The following is a 22,492-nucleotide window of genomic DNA, read 5'->3' on the forward strand; positions in this document are numbered from 1 at the left end:
CCCATCATTGTTGACGCTGTTGCATATCCCTGTGTAGAGTTACGTCCATGTGGTGTTCCAGTAACCCATCATTGTTGACGCCCTGCTGGCTGTGCATATCCCTGTGTAGATTGTCAACGCTGCTGTCCATGTGGTGTTTCCATGTGGTGTTCCAGTAACCCATCATTGTTGACGCTGTTGCATATCCCTGTGTAGAGTTACGTCCATATGGTGTTACGTCCATGTGGTGTTCCAGTAACCCATCATTGTTGACGCTGCTGCATATCCCTGTGTAGAGTTACGTCCATGTGGTGTTCCAGTAACCCATCATTGTTGACGCTGTTGCATATCCCTGTGTAGAGTTACGTCCATGTGGTGTTCCAGTAACCCATCATCGTTGATTCTGCTGCATATCCCTGTGTAGAGTTACGTCCATATGGTGTTACGTCCATGTGGTGTTCCAGTAACCCATCATCGTTGACGCTGTTGCATATCCCTGTGTAGAGTTACGTCCATGTGGTGTTCCGTCCATGTGGTGTTCCAGTAACCCATCATCGTTGACGCTGTTGCATATCCCTGTGTAGAGTTACGTCCATGTGGTGTTCCAGTAACCCATCATCGTTGACGCTGTTGCATATCCCTGTGTAGAGTTACGTCCATGTGGTGTTCCGTCCATGTGGTGTACCAGTAACCCATCATCGTCGATGCTGCTTCAACTCACTGTGTAGAGTTCCGTCCATGTGGTGTTCCGTCCATGTGGTGTTCCAGTAACCCATCATTGTCAACGCTGCTGCATATCCCTGTGTAGAGTTACGTCCATGTGGTGTTCCGTCCATGTGGTGTTCCAGTAACCCATCTTCGATGGTTTCAATCCCTGTACTAAGGTTTGAAAAATGTAGGTTGTTCGAAGCATCATAGCTGCTAAATGTTTGCAAGTTGTTAACCCAGACCCCAAACTTGAGCCTCAGTGTATCTGTGCCCATAATCATCCACCCAGAGACCCACTCACTCACTCACTCATTCACTCACTCACATCATGCATTCTCTCGGTGAAAGTGAATGTATATATAATTGCTCATGAGGCATGTTGAAATTATTGATTCTTCCATCAAGAGGTGTCATCACCCACTGCTTACATGACAACCATGTTTTAACAAACACTGAAATCATCCATGCTAATCATGTTCTTAAAAGTTAATGTCGACATTCCTTTCATCCAGATGACATTTGTGCTAACTGCCTTTCTACTTTAGCAGTTAAGCACGGGAGACAACACTGGCCATTAAGCAAATTGATTATTATGAAGCAATAAATGAGCTATTTGTCCTGTGGAACCAGATATGTTCATCAAATAACCATATAAAAGCCTAAATGGTTTCATTCTTTCGCTGTAAATGCATAATTAACCAAAATTCCAAATATCCCCTTTCATCTAGTGAATAACATTGATACTGGATGGAGGCAGGTCCCCAGAGCACAAAGCAGCACAATTGTTTTAGGACTGTGAGCCAGAATCTTGAAAACTAACGATCATAGTTATTATCACTACAAAAATAAGGAATTTGTTACCATGTTTTCTTTGGTTTTTCATTCTCCTTGTGTTCAGATTAAATATTCCTTGAGGGTCAGTTTATCCAGACAGCAAGTTAAACTGAGGTTTGGATGAGTTACGTTCATGTGGTTAATGGTAACATATTGACACTATTAAAAACATACGGTGTTGCGATACTATATTCCATTTGAATTTTAAGCATAAATTTGTTTTGTTTCAAGCAATGGAATATTCTTTGCTGAAATAAGGTCTTGTCAAACCAAATCAATTACTTGCTCCCCACAACAGGTCTTCCCTTGTGGTAATATTGCTTGAGCTGATGAAACAATTCAGTTAAACACGGTTATCAATCATCTCAATTATAGGCATGCGTTCAGCAGAACGTAGCTTTCAGCAGCAAATGGATGACTACAGAAATTCAGCAGTTGTTTCCATGGAAACTTAATAAAAAAGCAAATATAAAATCAAAACTTTTAAATTTGCTGTTGTTTCTTTGGAAATAACTTATTACTTAAACCCAAATATCATGAATACATAAGGCCCACATATACACATATAGACTATATATAGATGGAGTGGGGCTGTAAAGTCCACATATACACATATAGACTATATATAGATGGAGTGGGGTTGTAAAGTCCACATATACACATATAGACTATATATAGATGGAGTGGGGCTGTAAAGTCCACACATACACATATAGACTATATATAGATGGAGTAGGATTGTAAAGTCCACATATACACATATAGACTATATATAGATGGAGTAGGGTTGTAAAGTCCACATATACACATATAGACTATATATAGATGGAGTAGGATTGTAAAGTCCACACATACACATATAGACTATATATAGATGGAGTGGGGTTGTAAAGTCCACATATACACATATAGACTATATATAGATGGAGTGGGGTTGTAAAGTCCACATATACACATATAGACTATATATAGATGGAGTAGGATTGTAAAGTCCACACATACACATATAGACTATATATAGATGGAGTGGGGGGGGGCTGTAAAGTCCACACATACACATATAGACTATATATAGATGGAGTAGGGTTGTAAAGTCCACATATACACATATAGACTATATATAGATGGAGTGGGGTTGTAAAGTCCACATATACACTATATATAGATGGAGTAGGATTGTAAAGTCCACATATACACATATAGACTATATATAGATGGAGTGGGGCTGTAAAGTCCACATATACACATATAGACTATATATAGATGGAGTGGGGCTGTAAAGTCCACACATACACATATAGACTATATATAGATGGAGTGGGGCTGTAAAGTCCACATATACACATATAGACTATATATAGATGGAGTGGGGTTGTAAAGTCGACATATAGACTATTTATAGATGGAGTAGGATTGTAAAGTCCACATATACACATATAGACTATATATAGATGGAGTGGGGCTGTAAAGTCCACATATACACATATAGACTATATATAGATGGAGTGGGGTTGTAAAGTCCACACATACACATATAGACTATATATAGATGGAGTGGGGTTGTAAAGTTCACATATACACATATAGACTATATGTAGATGAAGTGGGGTTGTAAAGTTCACATATACACATATAGACTATATGTAGATGGAGTGGGGTTGTAAAGTCCACATATACACACATATAGACTATATATAGATGGAGTGGGGTTGTAAAGTCCACACATACACATATAGACTATATATAGATGGAGTAGGATTGTAAAAGTCCACATATACACACATATACTATATATATAGATGGAGTAGGATTGTAAAAGTTCACATATACACATATAGACTATATGTAGATGAAGTGGGGTTGTAAAGTCCACATATACACATATAGACTATATGTAGATGGAGTGGGGTTGTAAAGTCCACATATACACATATAGACTATATATAGATGGAGTGGGGTTGTAAAGTCCACATATACACATATAGACTATATATAGATGGAGTGGGGTTGTAAAGTCCACATATAGACTATATATAGATGGAGTAGGATTGTAAAGTCCACACATACACATATAGACTATATATAGATGGAGTGGGGTTGTAAAGTCCACATATACACATATAGACTATATATAGATGGAGTGGGGCTGTAAAGTCCACATATACACATATAGACTATATGTAGATGGAGTGGGGTTGTAAAGTCCACATATACACATATAGACTATATATAGATGGAGTGGGGCTGTAAAGTCCACATATACACATATAGACTATATATAGATGGAGTGGGGTTGTAAAGTCCACATATACACATATAGACTACATATATATGGAGTGGGGCTGTAAAGTCCACATATACACATATAGACTATATAATACCACTGAGGGGTTGTCTAATTCCCTAATGTCAGTACCCAAGACTTGTAACCCTGATACACCATGCCTGTAGATCTGGGAATGCCTCTATGGAACACTGCATCATGGGAACATTCCTGTAATACTGGTCAGTTTGGTCAAATTCAGCCTGAAAGTCCACATTGTAGGCAGGTAAAGGGTACTCATAGAACAATGTAGATTTCATAATCAGACATTCACGTCAAATGAACTCAACAGTTGTTAGAATATTTTCCCCACGTACAACAAAATGTACCCAGTAGTGGTACAACAGAATGTACCCAAAAGTGGTACAGCATACTTTACCCAATATTGGTACAGCAGACTTTACCCAGTAGTGGTACAGCAGACTTTACCCAGTAGTGGTACAGCAGAATGTACCCAGTAGTGGTACAGCAGAATGTACCCAGTAGTGGTACAGCAGAATGTACCCAGTAGTGGTACAGCAGAATGTACCCAGTAGTGGTACAGCAGAATGTACCCAGTAGTGGTACAGCAGAACGTACCCAGTAGTGGTACAGCAGAATGTACCCAGTAGTGGTACAGCAGAATGTACCCAGTAGTGGTACAGCAGAACATGCCAGTTGTGGTACAGCAGAATGTACCCAGTAGTGGTACAGTACAGCAGAGCATAGTACCCAGTAGTGGTACCCAGTTGTGGTACCCAGTAGTGGTACAGCAGAACGTGCCAGCAGTGGTACAGCAGAACATTACCCAGTAGTGGTACAGCAGAACATACCCAGTAGTGGTACAGCAGAACGTACCCAGTAGTGGTACAGCAGAACGTACCCAGTAGTGGTACAGCAGAATGAATGTACCCAGTAGTGGTACAGCAGAATGTACCCAGTTGTGGTACAGCAGAATGTACCCAGTAGTGGTACAGCAGAACGTACCCAGTAGTGGTACAGCAGAATGTACCCAGTAGTGGTACAGCAGAATGTACCCAGTAGTGGTACAGCAGAATGTACTCCAGTTGTGGTACAGCAGAACGTACCCAGTAGTGGTACAGCAGAACGTACCCAGTTGTGGTACAGCAGAATGTACCCAGTAGTGGTACAGCAGAACATACCCAGTAGTGGTACAGCAGAAGTACCCAGTTGTGGTACAGCAGAATGTACCCAGTAGTGGTACAGCAGAATGTACCCAGTTGTGGTACAGCAGAACGTACCCAGTAGTGGTACAGCAGAACATACCCAGTAGTGGTACAGCAGAACGTACCCAGTTGTGGTACAGCAGAATGTACCCAGTAGTGGTACAGCAGAATGTACCCAATAGTGGTAGTAGCAGAATGTACCCAGTTGTGGTACAGCAGAACGTACCCAGTAACGGCAGAACATACCCAGTAGTGGTACAGCAGAACGTACCCAGTTGTGGTACAGTGGCACCCACAGTGGTACAGCAGAACATACCCAGTTGTGGTACAGCAGAATGTACCAGTTGTGGTACAGCAGAATGTACCCAGTAGTGGTACAGCAGAATGTACCCAGTTGTGGTACAGCAGAACGTACCCAGTAGTGGTACAGCAGAACATACCCAGTAGTGGTACAGCAGAACATACCCAGTAGAGGTACAGCAGAACGTACCCAGTTGTGGTACAGCAGAATGTACCCAGTAGTGGTACAGCAGAATGTACCCAGTTGTGGTACAGCAGAACATACCCAGTTGTGGTACCCAGTAGTGGTACAGCAGAATGTACCCAGTAGTGGTACAGCAGAACGTACCCAGTAGTGGTACAGCAGAATGTACCCAGTAGTGGTACAGCAGAATGTACCCAGTTGTGGTACAGCAGAATGTACCCAGTAGTGGTACAGCAGAACATACCCAGTAGTGGTACAGCAGAACATACCCAGTAGTGGTACAGCAGAACGTACCCAGTAGTGGTACAGCAGAACGTACCCAGTAGTGGTACAGCAGAACGTACCCAGTAGTGGTACAGCAGAATGTACCCAGTAGTGGTACAGCAGAATGTACCCAGTTGTGGTACAGCAGAATGTACCCAGTAGTGGTACAGCAGAATGTACCCAGTAGTGGTACAGCAGAATGTACCCAGTTGTGGTACAGCAGAATGTACCCAGTAGTGGTACAGCAGAATGTACCCAGTAGTGGTACAGCAGAATGTACCCAGTAGTGGTACAGCAGAATGTACCCAGTAGTGGTACAGCAGAACGTACCCAGTAGTGGTACAGCAGAATGTACCCAGTAGTGGTACAGCAGAATGTACCCAGAAGTGGTACAGCAGAACGTACCCAGTTGTGGTACAGCAGAACATACCCAGTAGTGGTACAGCAGAAACACACAAACAATGCTTCGTTGCCCTATCAACGCTGTGATTCAAAGTCTGTGTGAGATCAGCAGACGACACAGAGGCATCACTGATAACACGGGTTGTGGTAGCCATCTATTTACTTAGCTGCTCAGCTTCCTGACACTCCCTAGGGTCCAGCCTTGAAATGAGCTTTCTCTCTTTACCTTGGTTGTGTTAAATGCCATGAAAATATCATTGTAACTGCATAGCTAACCTGATATCAGAACACGTCTGTTCAAGTCCACTGCAGAGCTTTCATGTAGTTTACTCTAAACAGGGCTGACAGCTGCTTCAAGCAGCATCTCAGTTTCATCAACATCATCACCTTCGTGTGCACCAGAAGTGCAAAAGTCAGGAAACTCATAGAAAATAAATATTCAAAAGCATTAATTAGTGCAGTTGGGAGATGAATCTTGGATTCAAACCCACATCAAACTTGTGATCTGGGTAGTCTAGTGATACAACTCTTCCAATTGGTTTGTACACAGCAGACATCAAAATCTGACCAGGGCAACATCAACAACTCATTCTGACTGAGACACTGACTATGAACCTGACAGACAAGTGCAACAAATGTGACTGTATCATCGATAATAAAATCTGACAACAAATATCATCTCAGTTCACAGTCTTCTTAAACCAACAAGAAACCATGGATCAAGTTGTGGATTGGGGAATGGAATCCTCAACATATAAAACCTAGTGATGTGTCACTGTTGATGTCTTGAAGACATGGGAATCCCATGACAGTCTTAACAATCCAAGTAAAATGGAGACATGTTGCCGTGATGGGTACAGATGAGAATTTCAAACTGTTTATTTCTTTTTCTTCAAATCCTTAACACGATGCATCAATCATGAAGCCAAGAAATTGACATTTCTAATACCATTGAAAAAACACATAAAATCCCTTGGCATTTTGGTTGAGGAAAATATCGTCAACAATTTATTAATGCAGATATATAATCCTTTACATTGTAACATAGTCTTTTCTGCTCTAACGACTCAAAGAAATGCACTAGACTAAAACAGAACATATGAAAGAATGTCTTTGACAATAAGCGAGGACAGCAAATAGGACAGGTCTTCATAAAATTGGTGGACATTTCAATGCATGTATTATTGACAAAATTGGTATGTGAGCTGCAGGGGTTGACGTCGCTGCAATGACCCAAGCATCTTGTCCTGCAACAACACTGTCAACAGCAGCCACCCACGTGGGGACAGCATCAGACCTGTTCTCATGCTTCCTGTCAGACAGCTGCATCGTGGGGTGGATGGGTGATGCCATTCTCAACCCTATTCTCATGCTTCCTGTCAGACAGCTGCATCGTGGGGTGGATGGGTGATGCCATTCTCAACCCCCTTCTCATACTTCCTGTCAGACAGCTCCATCTTGGTGTGGGTGGATGACGCCATTCTCGGTGCCAGTAAACTGGTGGGTCAGTTTGTGTACCTTGTCCAGGAATATGTGACACTCAACAACAACCTGTTGTCCCCTGCCCGGTGGACCTTCCTCCATGTCATCAGTTTGGAGACTGTCTTGACAAACAAGGTGAGGTGAGGTGAAATTGGGTTTAACGTCGCGCTGGAGAATATTTCGCTAATATGACGACATGCATGCGTATGTATGTCTAGGTGCAGCTGCTTGTACTAGCCCAGACTTAAGCTGGGTTAATAGTGCTAGCCCACTGAGATACCATGCCGCAGTGAAGCATGAATACCCCACTCAGACACATTATACTGACTTTGAGCCAACCAGTTCTTGTTGTACCCATTAATGCAGAGCGCCAGGCAGGGACCAACAAGTACCATATTTTAATGCCTTTTGGTATGGCGCGATCGAACCCACGAAATTCTGCTCTCCGGGCAGACGCTCTAACCACTACACCATGGAGACGGTCCTTGACAAACAACACACCAGACCTTGTGATGATGATATGACTGCATCTGACATTCAACCACCCTTCTTGACCTCAAACCTGCTGCTTTAAAACATTCCTTAACGTCCATGTTGACATGGAACATTCAGTTGTACTTCACACAGGTGCTTGTCACAAAGCACTAAGTACACAAGAAATACAGGTAACTATCATTGTGCCATCCATCCCTGGGTTGTCTTTGTGCCGATTGTCTGTGCCAGCCTGCTGATGGCTGAAGGGTTTGCACCGAGCCGAGGACTGACAGCAAATTAATTCCTGCATTTGTTTTAAGAATGATTTCAACCTTTTTGACAAGAATTAAGTCTACATGTCAAACTAATTTTAGATTGCACTCCAAGAACATTATTGTTCAAAACAGTCCCAGTACTAAAGGTTGAGCTATAGTCAGTAGAGTGTGTTACACTGAGTCAGCATACAGTGAGCGAGAAGCCTGAAGTGATGCAGATGTCCAGCAGATGAAACCCACAGGTCTGGGAATGATGGTCACATGATCAGAGGACTTTGGTGTGCCCCTGAGATGCACTTCTCACAGGTGAATAATGGCATGTGGGATGATTGGCAGTCCTGTAATACATGCGGCCCTAAAACTACAGTCAGACTTTCCACGCAGAGACTACTTCTGATTCTAATGACAACTTAGCAGTAATCACATCTCAAACACTTAATAACAAGCACACAAGGTATGTCGCTCCACAAGGACAACACAGAGGTTCGGGTAGATCAGTCTAGGGTCATATTGTCACCAGTGTTCTCACTCACTCACTCATTTAGCAAAATGTGAGTCAACCTTACAGTATTTTGAAACAGGAATAAAACAGTTTTTCTGCAATCACCAATTAAGGGCCCTTTAAAACAGTCACAAAAAGTGAGAAAAATTATGTTCATAATGTCTTCATCTTGATTGCTGTCCTTCCACCAGCTTCAACAAGCAGCAACAATGGTGAGTCTCATCTAAGTTACAGTCTACAAAGAAGCATCCATTCATATGTGATTTAGACTATACACACCATCACACGAAGCTGAAACTCAATCTCATGAGCGTCACAGTCAGATCTATCCTAACTCACTTGACAGCCATGAAACACTCCAAGTAGCTACAATTTCACATCCTTTGTTTGCCACAAAAACTTTCACTTAATCTTGTTTGAAACATGATTAGATTTGCTGATACACTCCGCTGTTTGACTGCTGTTTGACGGCTGTTTGACTGCCGCCAGCTAATAAGTCTAAATACTACATAATCCATACATCCAGACCAACCCAGGCCATGTTGCTAATGTTGCTAATGTTGCTGGATATCACTTTGGTGACGCTGATAGACATCCAAATGGATTGCACTCAGTGAGTTAACTGGGTTGAGATTCCGAATGTACAGCCCAACCTGATCTTCAACAACGCATGGTGATACCATTCTTGAGCCTTTTAACAATTCTTGGTACAGGATTAAAACTTCAGGAAGTAGAGTATATGTACAATCCTAATCATATCAGTGGCATGTGTTTGTGAATCACTAGATGATAATGTACAACCACAATGTTTGGTAAAGTTTAGGAGTGACAAAAATATACATTTTTTACATAGTGCACAATAAATATTCTAGTATCTGCACACTTAGCCACATGGCTGGGAAACAATGGAGACCCAACAACGAACACCATGAATTATGATCAAACCGGTACCTACCCTACATATACTTTCTCCACATCAACAAACATCTTTAAAAATACAACTGTCACTACCAACTATGTCAATGAATGAGTTTAGTTTTACGCCGCTTTGTCCCAACAGTTACACCAAACCCAAATAAAACATATCATTTTCAATTTCAGAACATGTATCTGCCTCGGAGACCTATGGCTCAGGGAGTTTCAGAGAACCTTAATCAATAACTCCATTTTCACTCCCTCGCTTACTCAAACCCAGTCACTCACTCACTCAAACCACCACTCACTCACTCACTCACTCAAACCAATCACTTACCTCTGTGACAGTGAAACAAATGTAAGTGTATGATATTCCCCTAACTCTGTCTGTAGTTGGAGACAAATAGACCTCACACACATGGAAATTGGGTTGATGAGTGACCTGAGAGTCCAGCTATTTCGAAGTGTAAAGGCGGGGGTTGGGAAGGAATTTACATGTGTATTTTTGTATGTGAGAAATAACCTGATCAATTGAAAAGATCACACTTTTTCAGGTTATACAAGATGTCCAGGAAGCAACCTTTTCGCTTGTAATTTTTTTAAGCCTGAATATAATTCATTTTTTTTCAGGTGTGTATGGAACAAAGTACTTTTTTCCTAAAGAATTCCAGCCACCATTTTGCTTGGTTGGGTCACTTTGCACTTTACAACTTTAATGTATCAATATTATATCATAGGAAACCATGAGTGAGTGAGGTGAGTGAGGTGTGTGAGTGAGTGAGTGAGGGGCTTTGTAATTTTCCTTTTTAGTAAATGAATAGTTTAGTGAGTGAGATGACACTCAGTAACACTTCACTTGTGAGATTTTTCAGTTTTTACATAGCATTGACTGCAAATACCTAGACACTTGCTGTGAGACGCATATTTATGGTGTATTCTAGCCCATGCAGCAACTGTCTCCCTGGTGCCGACCAGGAATCAATACTCCCGTGTGACATCTGTGTGTGACAAACTGCTGTGTTCTGCATGGATTAACACATTGATTTGAATATCACCAACACCAACATCAACCTGATGAATGACTGAGATGACGACTTGCTTCAAAGACGTCACTTAAACATTCATGTGTATACCTGACATCAATCTTCACACACTTCAAACACCTTTAAACACACAGTCAACCAACTGTTCTGATAGATATCAATTATCTAAACTTAAAAACAGGAGGACATATGGTCCATAGTGACATTTGATAAATAATAGTTCTCTGACAAGTTTAGTTCAAATTGTAATTCAAGAATGTTAAGAAAGTTTGGCATGAAAGTATTGACTTACCTGGATCAACTGCCACTTTGGTTAGTGGCAAGGTGATCGGCATTTTTGCAGCCCTCTAGTGGAGACAAGTTGATACTAACACTAAATTCAGGGGGAGACAACCTGCCATCAGCTGGGTCCTGTTGGGAGATAATACATGTGTGAGGTTAGTGGAACTATAAAGACTGATGACAAACATCATGTGACTAAATTGGACAGATATAAAAACATTGAAAATCTCAAATGATTTGGAGAATTTAATGCTGCATAGTGACAAATGGCTGTCACGAAACTCCCAAAACATGTATTCTTCCAAATCAATATTTATCTAAAACACATTAGCATCAGCTGTCGTGGCAACTTGTCACAAAACTCGAGCGATTCAGGTCATGCTCACAGGGATTTCAGCTGTTTCCACACTGGGACAAACATCACTATTAGCAGCTTACAGAAGCTTAACACCTTCATGAGCTTTTTCCACTACACTTGCTCAAATAAATACCTTTCCAGTTGACTAGCACCATAACATTGTAGCCTGTCAGCCCCAGGTTCATCACAATAACAAGTTGCAGGATAAACATACAGAGCACACAATAATATTGCTGGCTTTTAAGCAAAATGGATAAAAAGTTTCCAACTACCAGCTGTCATGGAGTAATACCACAGCCATGGGAATCCCCAGGACAAAAACTCTAAGCTGTCCCAGTGAGACAAGGTTTTAACCCAGCTTGGATAGAAATCGAGGCAATTTCCTCTGGCAAATTACAGGAGTTAGGCAGTAACGATGCCATTTCTTCATTCTTAAAATCACACGGGAATACAGCTTCCTCGGCATTACGCACACGATGGAAAATTATTTACTGTTTCCTTGTCAGCTTTTTCTGTAAATCACATTGATTACTGTCACCGATACCGTAGTCGGCACTGAACCGTAGCAGCGCCGACACCATTCGGATGGGAACACGGTGGACGACAGGTTGATTGATCAGAGGAAGCCCAGGTTGTAACCCTTAGCAGGTTTTAATTGAAACCAAAATGGGTATTTCCATGAATAATTGAAGCAAATCTTGGATAACTCCTCGTTCAGAGACTTCCATCTTTATTACCAGGATTCGCCAACGAAATCAAGTCTACTGAGCAGGAATCAGATACTTGTCACGGAGTGCCTAAAAAATTTAATTTTGGCATCAAATAATAGAAAGCTACTTCCTTCCCTTACATTCAAAAAAGCGTTTATCAGGCGAACAGGCCAAGCTAAAGGAAATTATTGCTCATGGAAGCGTGCATCTACTTCACCGAGACGACACCTAGGGAATGTCTTGAATGTTCAACACAGTAAACTTTCAAGGTTTACAAGAGGGCAGAGTTTGGAATGTAAATAAATAAGTAAATACGTGATTGTACCTGAAGACTACATTAAGACTTTCATGTGCATCAGCCTCATTGTCTGTTATGAATATTCCTGATAACACCTTAAGACCTTTACATCAGGGCCCGGTTGTTCAAAACTCGGTTATCTTTTAACCAGCCGTTAAGTACATTTAACCGCCTGTTAACTAATAACATCGGGTTATCTTGTTGTTCAAAACTCTGTTAACTTTTAACAGGATGTTAACGTGACGTTAAGTTAACACACCTAAGGACCGCCGCTAACTATTTAACAGTGTGGTTAACTCGAAAAATGGCGTTCATGGCTAACGCTGCTTTCATGATGCCAGTTCAGCAAAGAAAGGATAGGGTGTATCGTGGACTGGCTTTCCAAATTGGAAATTATTCTGACGAAGAGTTACGAACATGCTACCGATTTGGGAGAGTATCTATAGCTTACCTTTGTAATATTTTGCAAGGTGATTTGCAGCGTCCGACAAACAGGGGCCACGCACTGACTGTGGAACAACAAGTGTTAGTGGCCCTTCGCTTCTATGCAAGTGGGAGTTTTTTACAAGTTGTTGGGGACACCCTGGGTATAGACAAGAGTACTGTCTCTAGGATCGCGCATCGCGTGATGTGACCGATGCCCTGGTGGCAAGGCGTAACATTTACATTTCATGGCCCACTGACAATCGACACATTAATGGCCAAATTGAAGATGGCTTCTTCGTGCTTGGAGGTTTTCCCAAAGTAATTGGATGTGTAGATGGGACACATATTCGTATACAAGCACCTTCCCGAGATGAACCTGCATATGTAAACCGGAAAGGATATCACAGCATAAACGTGCAGGCTGTGTGCGATCACGAAGGTAAACACCTCCTTCAACTTGAACAATTAGAGTGGCTTCCCTTGGTGTTTCAAAAATCGAACATTATATGTGAAATCAAACCAATCCTACTTTAAACTTTATTGTCGAACTTTTATCATTTTGTCGAAACTGGCCAGTAGATTTTATCATTTAATATGGGAGAGTGGTTTGTTAAACAATCTAACTGATTTGACTCAAAGAGTTCATTAATAGATGTTGGCAAAACGCAATATTACAATTTTAGCACATGTATATGAAGCGCCTATAAAATGTATCTAAATACTTTCGACTGTTTTTTTTCTGTTCACAATGTAGCTGAAAGTTTTAGATTTGCATTCATATATATAAATGGCAATAATGAAACAAATTGCCCATAGGTCTACAATTACTATGTAAGAAAGAATTTTTGGGGAAAATCAAATATGAGGATGATATATTATGAACCTATATTTCATACCAAAATATTAATGAAAGAATTCAGTCATAATTTATGTTAAGACACATATATAGTATCTGACACGCACATAAAATAGGTAATATTTTTGACTGATGTCGCCTTCTTTGTGTATTAATCCTTGAACTTTATTACTTATTTTTTATGTAATCTTACAGGAAAATTCACAAACATTTGTGCCAAATGGCCCGGGGCTGCTCATGACAGTCACATCTTCAGAACCTCGTCACTCTGCGCACTCATGGAGAGGACCCACACGTCTATCTCTGATGGCTTCATTTTGGGAGACAATGGCTACCCCTGCAGACCATTCCTGCTGACCCCCTACCTCAACCCACAAGGACGACGACAACAACGTTACAACGACTCTCTGTGTGCCACAAGGGTCACTATTGAGAGAACGTTTGGTCGGTGGAAGAGACGGTTTCATGTTCTCCACTCTGAGGTACAGGATATGTTACTAATATATATGTACTTAATGGTGACTATTTTATGACTTGTTGCTACCTTGAAGAAAATGTCAGATGTAAAGCTATAATTTTGAACAATGATAATTGTGTAATGTGATATTTTGAAATTTACAAATATAAATTCAACTATAAACAAATTCTGTGTTCATAGATCCAATGAATAATGCCAGTAAATTATTTTTTGTAAGGTGAGGATGACCCCCAGTCGTGTGTGCCGTATTGTTGTTGCCTGTGCTGTTTTGCACAACATTGCCATCTCCATGGGTGAACCTCAGGATGAGAGGGCCAACAGGGGACGACCAACCACCCATCGATGCCCTCGCAGGGACGACATGACGGCAAAGGCATACGTGATCATGTGGCTTCCACATTCTTTTGACACTAACATATAATAGTACAAATGTGGTTTACATCGACATGAGAACTGTTATACATGTAAAAATTTGAAACATAATGAACATGACCTAATTGATATTGATGTACATATGGGCTGATATGTTATCTGTATATTTTATGTACATTTTTCACTCAAATTCAACTAACAAAGCACAAGAAGATCAGTGTGAAATAAAATACAGCTTTATTTCTTTACTCAACAACGAAAATTTTTCTTATTTCCAATTTCTTATTGCATTAGTGACATTAGTATCTGGGATGGTGTCATCTCTTCGCAAACTTGTTTGCCCTCTAGCATTTCCAGCACCTTTATTTGGAGAAGCAGTTTCTGCGTCTGTAGCGCCTGTAGCTTCAGTTCTCCAGACAGAACTTGCTGCTGCAGCTCGTACACCTTCTCACATGAACTTGGCTCCTTCCTTGTCCAGTGTGTGGAGACAGTTGTGGTCTGAGAAGTGGAGGCTGTAGATGGAGTCTTTCTGGTGTAGGCTACATCTGGGGTCTGGCTGGTGGAGGCTACATCTGGGGTCTGGCTGGTGGAGGCTACATCTGGGGTCTGGCTGGTGTAGGCTACAGCTGGAGACTGGCTGGAGGAGGCTACAGCTGAGGTTTGGCTGGTGGAGGCAACAGCTAGAGTCTGGTTAGGCGTCATCACGATGGCAGACTCGGACGTGGCCGTCTCAGCAGCTGTGTCAGTAGGGAGGGTCGCTTCACACTCTTCATCACCTGAAGATGTTTATAAAATACGATACATTTTCCATCAATATCTAAACATAAAGTGATCTGATTTACGTGTATATCATTTCTTGATAATGTTAAATGTTGAACCGACATAATAAACCTTGATATCTATGTTAGTTCAACATATAACTTGGTATGATATACATATTCCTATATGTAAATACGAAGTAATGCTCTTGAAATATTCTTTGTTTCCAATTAAATTTTAATTGTGAACGCGTACATGAGACATACCTGGAAAGCGTTAAATCTTATGTACAAGGGACAGCACTCCGTATGGCATATGTGAAAGAGTAAATCTGTATAAGAGTTATCCCCCTTGTAATGTACTCTCCATAGGGTCGTTACTCAACGCCATATGCACATGGTACAGTGAAATTGTGAAAATGGATACTTTACAGGGGTTTTTATTGGAGAGAACCGTCCCATCATCAAGGTCAGTAATATTTATTTCAACACGTGTATGTATTTTCGTGACCTGTCTACAGAATACTATGACAAAGCAGTATTGAAGATCTTAACGGGATGATTTATGGGAAATGTTGACGAATTATTTGAATTCTTCGAGCCCCCCTTCCCATGGATGGATTTTAATTATATTCTTACTAATCATTACAGCAATAGACCTTAATTTTCCGTATCATTCTTCGATTGTTATTGCGGCAAATTAAACACAAAAGCATATTTTCAAATGTCTAGATCTATATACTGTATATATATTGACGAAACCCTTATTAGCATAAACTTTGCTCTGGCAACTGATGTGTAGGAAAATATACCAAACATCAATGTGCATGTATATATCTATATCTGTTGTGAGTGATATGCAGGCCTAGGTCGTATATCACGTAACTTTAAATTTGATGAAAATGTTATGTTTCAAAATCGTAACCTAGATCCAGATTATGCCATATATGGTGTCAAGTTCAAGGTCGACAATAAAAATAGATCCAGATTATAAACATTACCACGTGGTTTGTAGTCCCATTTCTACCTGAGATACTGTGAGTGTGAAAATGATTTTTATTTCCCATTTTTATATAGGCCTACATTTCACTTTTCGTAATTGCCAATGGCCTTTGTTAAATAGATAGATTATGAACATCGGTACGTAGGTGATGTACCAGCTCCACTTTATTTTCCGTATTTACTCATTTACTAAAGTTATTTAACAGGGCATATGACTTCATTGTTGTCGAAGTAAACTAATTCATCATTTATTGTTTGGTGATTTATTGAAACTTACACTCTGTCTCGAGGCCGTCTGGGATGCCGTCAAAGCTTGCCGAGTCCCGCATCATGTCGATGATGCGGCTGGTTGCCTGACTCAGCTCAGGCGGTGGTGGTCCTCCGCCGGTCTTCCTTGACTGAATTCTGTGTTCAGTGTACTGTTTCTTTGCCTTCCGATTCATGTTTGTCCATTTCTCTCTCACCTCAATCAAAGACCTCGGAGCTACCCCCTTAGCATTCACCTCTTTTACAATGTCTGACCATAAGGTGTTTTACGTTTCTTTGTAACTTCGGAGGAATGTTTATCCGATAGGAAAGACCAGTTGGCCTCAACCATTGATTGAATTATATTCTCCTCGTCAGCAGAGAAATTTCGACTTCTCTTTTTCCTTGGGGTGCAGGCGACATTTTGCGTTTCCATTTTTGACACACCGGAAGTAAACAAAACACGGAATTGTGGGATATATTGACCCTAACCAGTGACGTTAACCACACGGTTAACTTTGACGGTGACGTTAGCTAACGGCATGGCTAACCATGTTTTGAACAACGCATATTTAACGTTGGGTTAGCTAACGGCCGGTTAAGGATTTAAGCGGCCGTTAGGAGTTAACCGGCGGTTAAGATAACCGAGTTTTGAACAACCGGGCCCAGATATTTAAAAATGAACACACTGCCATTTTCATCTACAAAGCAGGTCTGGTGTGACCAAAATCCAGTACATATTTTGTTCACTCCACGAACAACCAGACATGGCACTCAGAACTCTCAATAAAGACTCACAATACCAGTGTGATTTGCCCTGTAGGAAAACTTTGAATTTAAACATGAAGTAAATTTGTGTAGAAATGTACCAGGATCGACATGAAGTGAAACTTCAGCAAAATGAAAACGAGAGTTGACTTATCGTTCCTGTCTGGTGCCATTCAGAAATGGTACAGCTACTCATACATGACTCACGCTGACATCTGACACCTTCAGAGCAGTGAAGACAACTTACTGTTGTCCTTTCCGCTATCCTAACTCCATAGTCCAGCACTAGACTGGTCAAAGGTTACCTGACTCACCCTGACATCTGACACCTTCAGAGCAGTGAAGACAACTTACTGTTGTCCTTTCCGCTATCCTAACTCCATAGTCCAGCACTAGACTGGTCCTAGTCGAAGGTTACCTGACTCACACTGACATCTGACACCTTCAGAGCAGTGAAGACAACTTACTGTTGTCCTTTCCGCTATCCTAACTCCATAGTCCAGCACTAGACTGGTCCTAGTTGTAGGTTTGGGACTTATACTCCAGATATGATCACTACCCTCAGTTTCAGTAAAGTCTAACTTGTCATCATAACAACTAAAACAAATGGAAAGATAAAAATTTGAAATGATCAAAAGGTATCAGTTCACTTCAAGACTGATTTGCATATCAAGTTTCATCAAGAAATGGAAAAGAGGTGGCGACAGAAGAAGGATGCACAAACATGCTGATCACTGTATCCCCTTTTTTTCTACCCAGGAAAATAATCAGTTAAATTAAATAAAACAGATCCATTTTAATTGAAATTAGCTCTCTCCTAGGAAAACTGTTGGTTCACTTAACATGTTTCATCTAGCTTGTCTTGAAGTGCCCAGACTTCCACAGACAAAAGATGGAAAGCATTTATTATTAATGAAGAGGAATTATGCTCTGCTCGGTGGTGCTACACAAGCCACGTGATTATCACCGGTGTCATCTTCCCCATCAAAGCAACAATGGTTTTTGTTGTCACAGCCCAATACTTCAATATTGTTTAAAATATGTTTTTGCCAATATCAATATCTTGCCAACTTTGGTGACAAAGTTTGATATTATTCCCTTTGTCAATTTGGAACTATTTCAGTAACATATGGTGAAACAACCAGAGTAGCTGCTTGAATTTGTCAATAAATCCTAGGGAAAAAGTGCAGTTCAAATAATTAATGTTGAAACATTGCTTCCAAATTCAGCATCACAGTAGAGGGCATCGGGCATACAAGATCACCTGTCCATCACCAAGTGCTGTCATCGTTTAACTCTTGTCCATGATCTGTGACCACCTGGTGTTGTCATGGTAACAGTAGTCAATGGTCTGTTTTCGACCACCTGGTGTTAGCATGGTAATTGTAGCCAATGGTCTGTGACCACCTGGTGTTAGCATGGTAATTGTAGTCAATGGTCTGTTTGTGACCACCTGGTGTTGTCATGGTAACTGTAGTCAATGGTCTGTTCGTAACCACCTGGTGTCATCATGGTAACTGTAGTCAATGGTCTGTTTGTGACCACCTGGTGTTGTCATGGTAACTGTAGTCAATGGTCTGTTTGTGACCACCTGGTGTCATGGTAACTGTAGTCAATGGTCTGGTTTGTGACCACCTGGTGTCATCATGGTAACTGTAGTCAATTGTCTGTTGTGACCACCTGGTGTTACTAATGAGATAGTGGTTATCAACTAGTCAGCAGTCAGCAACTGTAATTGTAATTGTTCTTGTGTGACCACCAGGTGTTATCACCAAAACTGTTGTGTCAACCAACACCTTGGACCAGCTTAGTCTACAGTGTCATTACAGATCTCAGCTCATCAAGTCATAGTTATTGTGTTTTCAGGAAGTTAACTTTTTGTCAATTTCATACGTAACATTTTATAACTCCAATGTTCATTACAATTCCTTCAACAGTCATCACCTCTCTTTGATCAAGTAATTGGTTTTCTTTTTCACCATTCACAAGAATCAAAGAGAAGCTCGCTCCATAAAACCAATAACCAAGGAAAGGTGATTGAACATTTTAGTCGAGATTGATACATTATTTGAAATCTACACAATCAAACTACCAAACAATAAAAAAACATCACATTATTTGTTTTCAACTAGAATTAGCCATATTGGAGCCTGGTACTTCAACAATGTTTGCTAAGTTTGTTCTACAGTGAGAACACGACCACGTGTACACTTAACTAGCGTCAGGGATTTACAAATTGGAACTCAGCACAGCCTGGCGTCAAAGAGCTGGCAGAATCTAATCAAAGGATAATGGTTAATATCTGACCCATAAAAACCATTAACTGCATCCTATCTTGAAGGCATCGGTCTGTCACAAATGTCATCCCTGGTAATGGAGCAAGTCCATCTGCTAGTGATTATACATCACCTCATACCTTCCCTGGCAGTGTAACAATGGCATTCTGTGACACACCTTCATACATGGAGAGGAAGCAGTCTGGAATAGTGGTCAATAACATGATCAACTCTGGACTTGGTACACCAGAAGTTGATAAGATGACATCTGATGACGGACATCTCCCTGTTATTTTGTTTGTTTCTACTAGAATCGCTTTTTCTGTCTGATAAAAAGTTTTGTAGAATAATCTCATCTGCCAAAAAGGGCAGTTATGTGATTCTGGTTGAGGCCAAAAGTATTTCAGTTATATCACCTTAAGGTGTAGGAGAAAATGCATTGATGTAGGTTGTCGACTCCCATTCTGGCGAAATCCTTAATATAGAAGCAGTTCTCACGAACCTGCAAAAACATAATCATGGCAGATCTGAGAAGCAAAGATCACATTTCTGCCATGCCTCAGGAATACAAGTCTGATGTGACAGACACAACATCTCCTCATCAATACTATGTATAAATATCATCAAGAAAGGTCTTCTTAGACACGTTATTTTTCTCCCAACAATTTTGGCCATACACTACAACGGAACCATTCAATGCTGACTCAGCACATCGTGTTGTAGCTTGGGGCCCTGACACCAGGAGTCTGACAGACCCACACACCGTACCATGGTGGCAAGGTAACTGCAGACAGAATTCTTTACAAGACAAAGAATAATGCAGATATTTCAGAACACAGAAGTACACATCCAATAAGAATGCCACTTACAACACTGATGTCTAAATTACAACTCCCAAAAGAATCCCTGTCTACCGCCTGTAGCATTTAAATTGGGGTAAATCCTCCATGTTGATCACGCTCAGCATATTCACCAATACAGGCGCCCACAGATAAAATGACTGAAAAGTGCTAATTATTTAAATGAACAGAGCCAAGTGAATATTCTAAGGCAAGGTAACATGTTTGTTTAATGTGTTTTATCCCGGCAATGAAGAACAACTCTTGCAAACAAAGAAGTGTTCACACGACATTAGACTCTTGCATCTCCATGACAACCATGTTCCAATCACATACAGATCATGTACTTGATTATTAGAGCAAGCTATTACAATCAAATGAAAAACAAAATATGATATGTGGAATACATGATGAATTTGAAGACATCACACAGATAGGTTTGTTATAACCAGATTTCCTTTCTCTCTAAAAGTGTTCAGCTTGCGTAGTGGAAATAATTGAGTCCAGTGATGTACTTTATTGGCATGACAGATCCATTTCACAGACGAAATACTCACAATTCATTCACATTTCACAGTCAGAATGAAATGCATACACACAATGTCCACTCAGGCTTTCCAACTAATTGTGTTAGCTTCTAATATCTGCATGTTACAGAAGCTCACCTTCATTAAAGCATATTAAACTAGAATGTTGAGGATTTCCAAATGAGCACTTCACTCTTACATGTTTTTACAACCCTTACAACCAAATACACTGATGCAACTTCAACATTATCACCATGAGAAAAATACATTTCCTATCTCTGCCATTTATAATACAAATGATGCAGCTATCTCAGAAGATGTATATGAGGAGTTCAACATTCTTCTTGAACCCAAGAAGGTTAATGTCACCGATGGCCAACTCTCTATTCATTTTTAACCTGCAGTTTTATGTCTTCATCACTCTGCTGATGGACCTGGTGACCTGAAACTTCATGGATGTGGAAGGAAATTAAGAATTGTTAATAGAAACTCCATTGTTTCTTAAACTGGGTCTGTTTACCGATTCCAATAATGGACCAATCATCAAAGTACCGGTAAGTCAACATGGGAATGAAGTAACCTGCCATTTTATCACATTTACAACAGGTTTCTCATTCATTCTGACAATATTTGTATGAGATGACTCTGAAATTCTATTATTTTGACCACCAACCCTTGCTTTGAGAAAATCATTTGCAAATCAAGCAATCAAGTGAGACCCATGTCAAGTAAACTGTTTTAGATATTGTGTTTAGATATTTTGTTCACACATCCTATCACTTTTCTACTAAGCCACAACTATTACCAGGCACCAGTTCACCACTAGACCTATCTGATCTGTGTGCCAACTTTGGTGAAGAAATATCAGAGTTTTCAAGGTGTCCTCTTGCACGGATGGTCAGATGAACAGCGTCCATTTTAACACATCCCATGAAATGCATTGCAGGGGTTGAAATGCTTCACAAGGTGTGTGTGAGACTCCATAAAACCCCTACATTCTATTTTCCAGGAAAAGAAGGAAAATGTTACATCTGATATTTTACTTTTACCCAGAATTTTGTGTTGCCCATAAGAATTAGGCTTCAAGAAATCTTGCAATTTAAGAATGTGAATTTGGAAGAGTTTTTTGTTTACTTCAATAAAACTTCAATCAAAGTCCAAAAATATATTTGAGAGAAGTATTGTTGAAGTCTCCAAAAGGTAAGAGTCTGGGAGGAGTGGAGAAATTTCCATGTGGACTACCGCGCTCACTGTTAGATGGAAAGTGACTTCCGAGCAACAGGCCCTTTCTGTTGACAAGTGAAAATAGAACGTTATTTCTAACCCTGAAATTGTACTTCATAGCACGGCTCTCAAATCAATAAACATTACACTTAATAACTGCCAGTCACTGCAAATAAATCACAAAAGATGAAAAAATATCATTCTTTAGAATCAAATTATGT

At 40.4% G+C, this 22,492-nt stretch overlaps 2 protein-coding genes across 9 annotated transcripts in view; one reads left to right on the forward strand and one right to left on the reverse strand.

The window, feature by feature from the left end:
* Positions 1-22,492, reverse strand: part of LOC124253178 (MAGUK p55 subfamily member 7-like) — a 121,555-nt gene that overhangs the window by 54,997 nt on the left and 44,066 nt on the right. For all 8 annotated transcript variants that reach the window (XM_046686904.1, XM_046686903.1, XM_046686902.1 and 5 more), the window contains exon 2: positions 11,144-11,262. In XM_046686904.1, coding sequence (XP_046542860.1) covers positions 11,144-11,186 — 43 coding nt within the window. In that variant the 5' untranslated portion in view covers positions 11,187-11,262. The remainder of the gene's footprint in view (positions 1-11,143; positions 11,263-22,492) is intronic.
* LOC124253181 (putative nuclease HARBI1) lies at positions 13,744-14,752 on the forward strand. The gene is made up of 2 exons (XM_046686905.1): positions 13,744-14,263; positions 14,477-14,752. The coding sequence occupies exons 1-2, from the start codon at positions 14,060-14,062 to the stop codon at positions 14,678-14,680; spliced, it is 408 nt and encodes a 135-aa protein (XP_046542861.1). The 5' UTR covers positions 13,744-14,059; the 3' UTR covers positions 14,681-14,752.

This window comes from Haliotis rubra, unplaced genomic scaffold (assembly GCF_003918875.1).
Source record: "Haliotis rubra isolate DU_JTF1 unplaced genomic scaffold, ASM391887v1 Scf534, whole genome shotgun sequence".
Lineage (NCBI taxonomy): Eukaryota > Metazoa > Mollusca > Gastropoda > Lepetellida > Haliotidae > Haliotis > Haliotis rubra.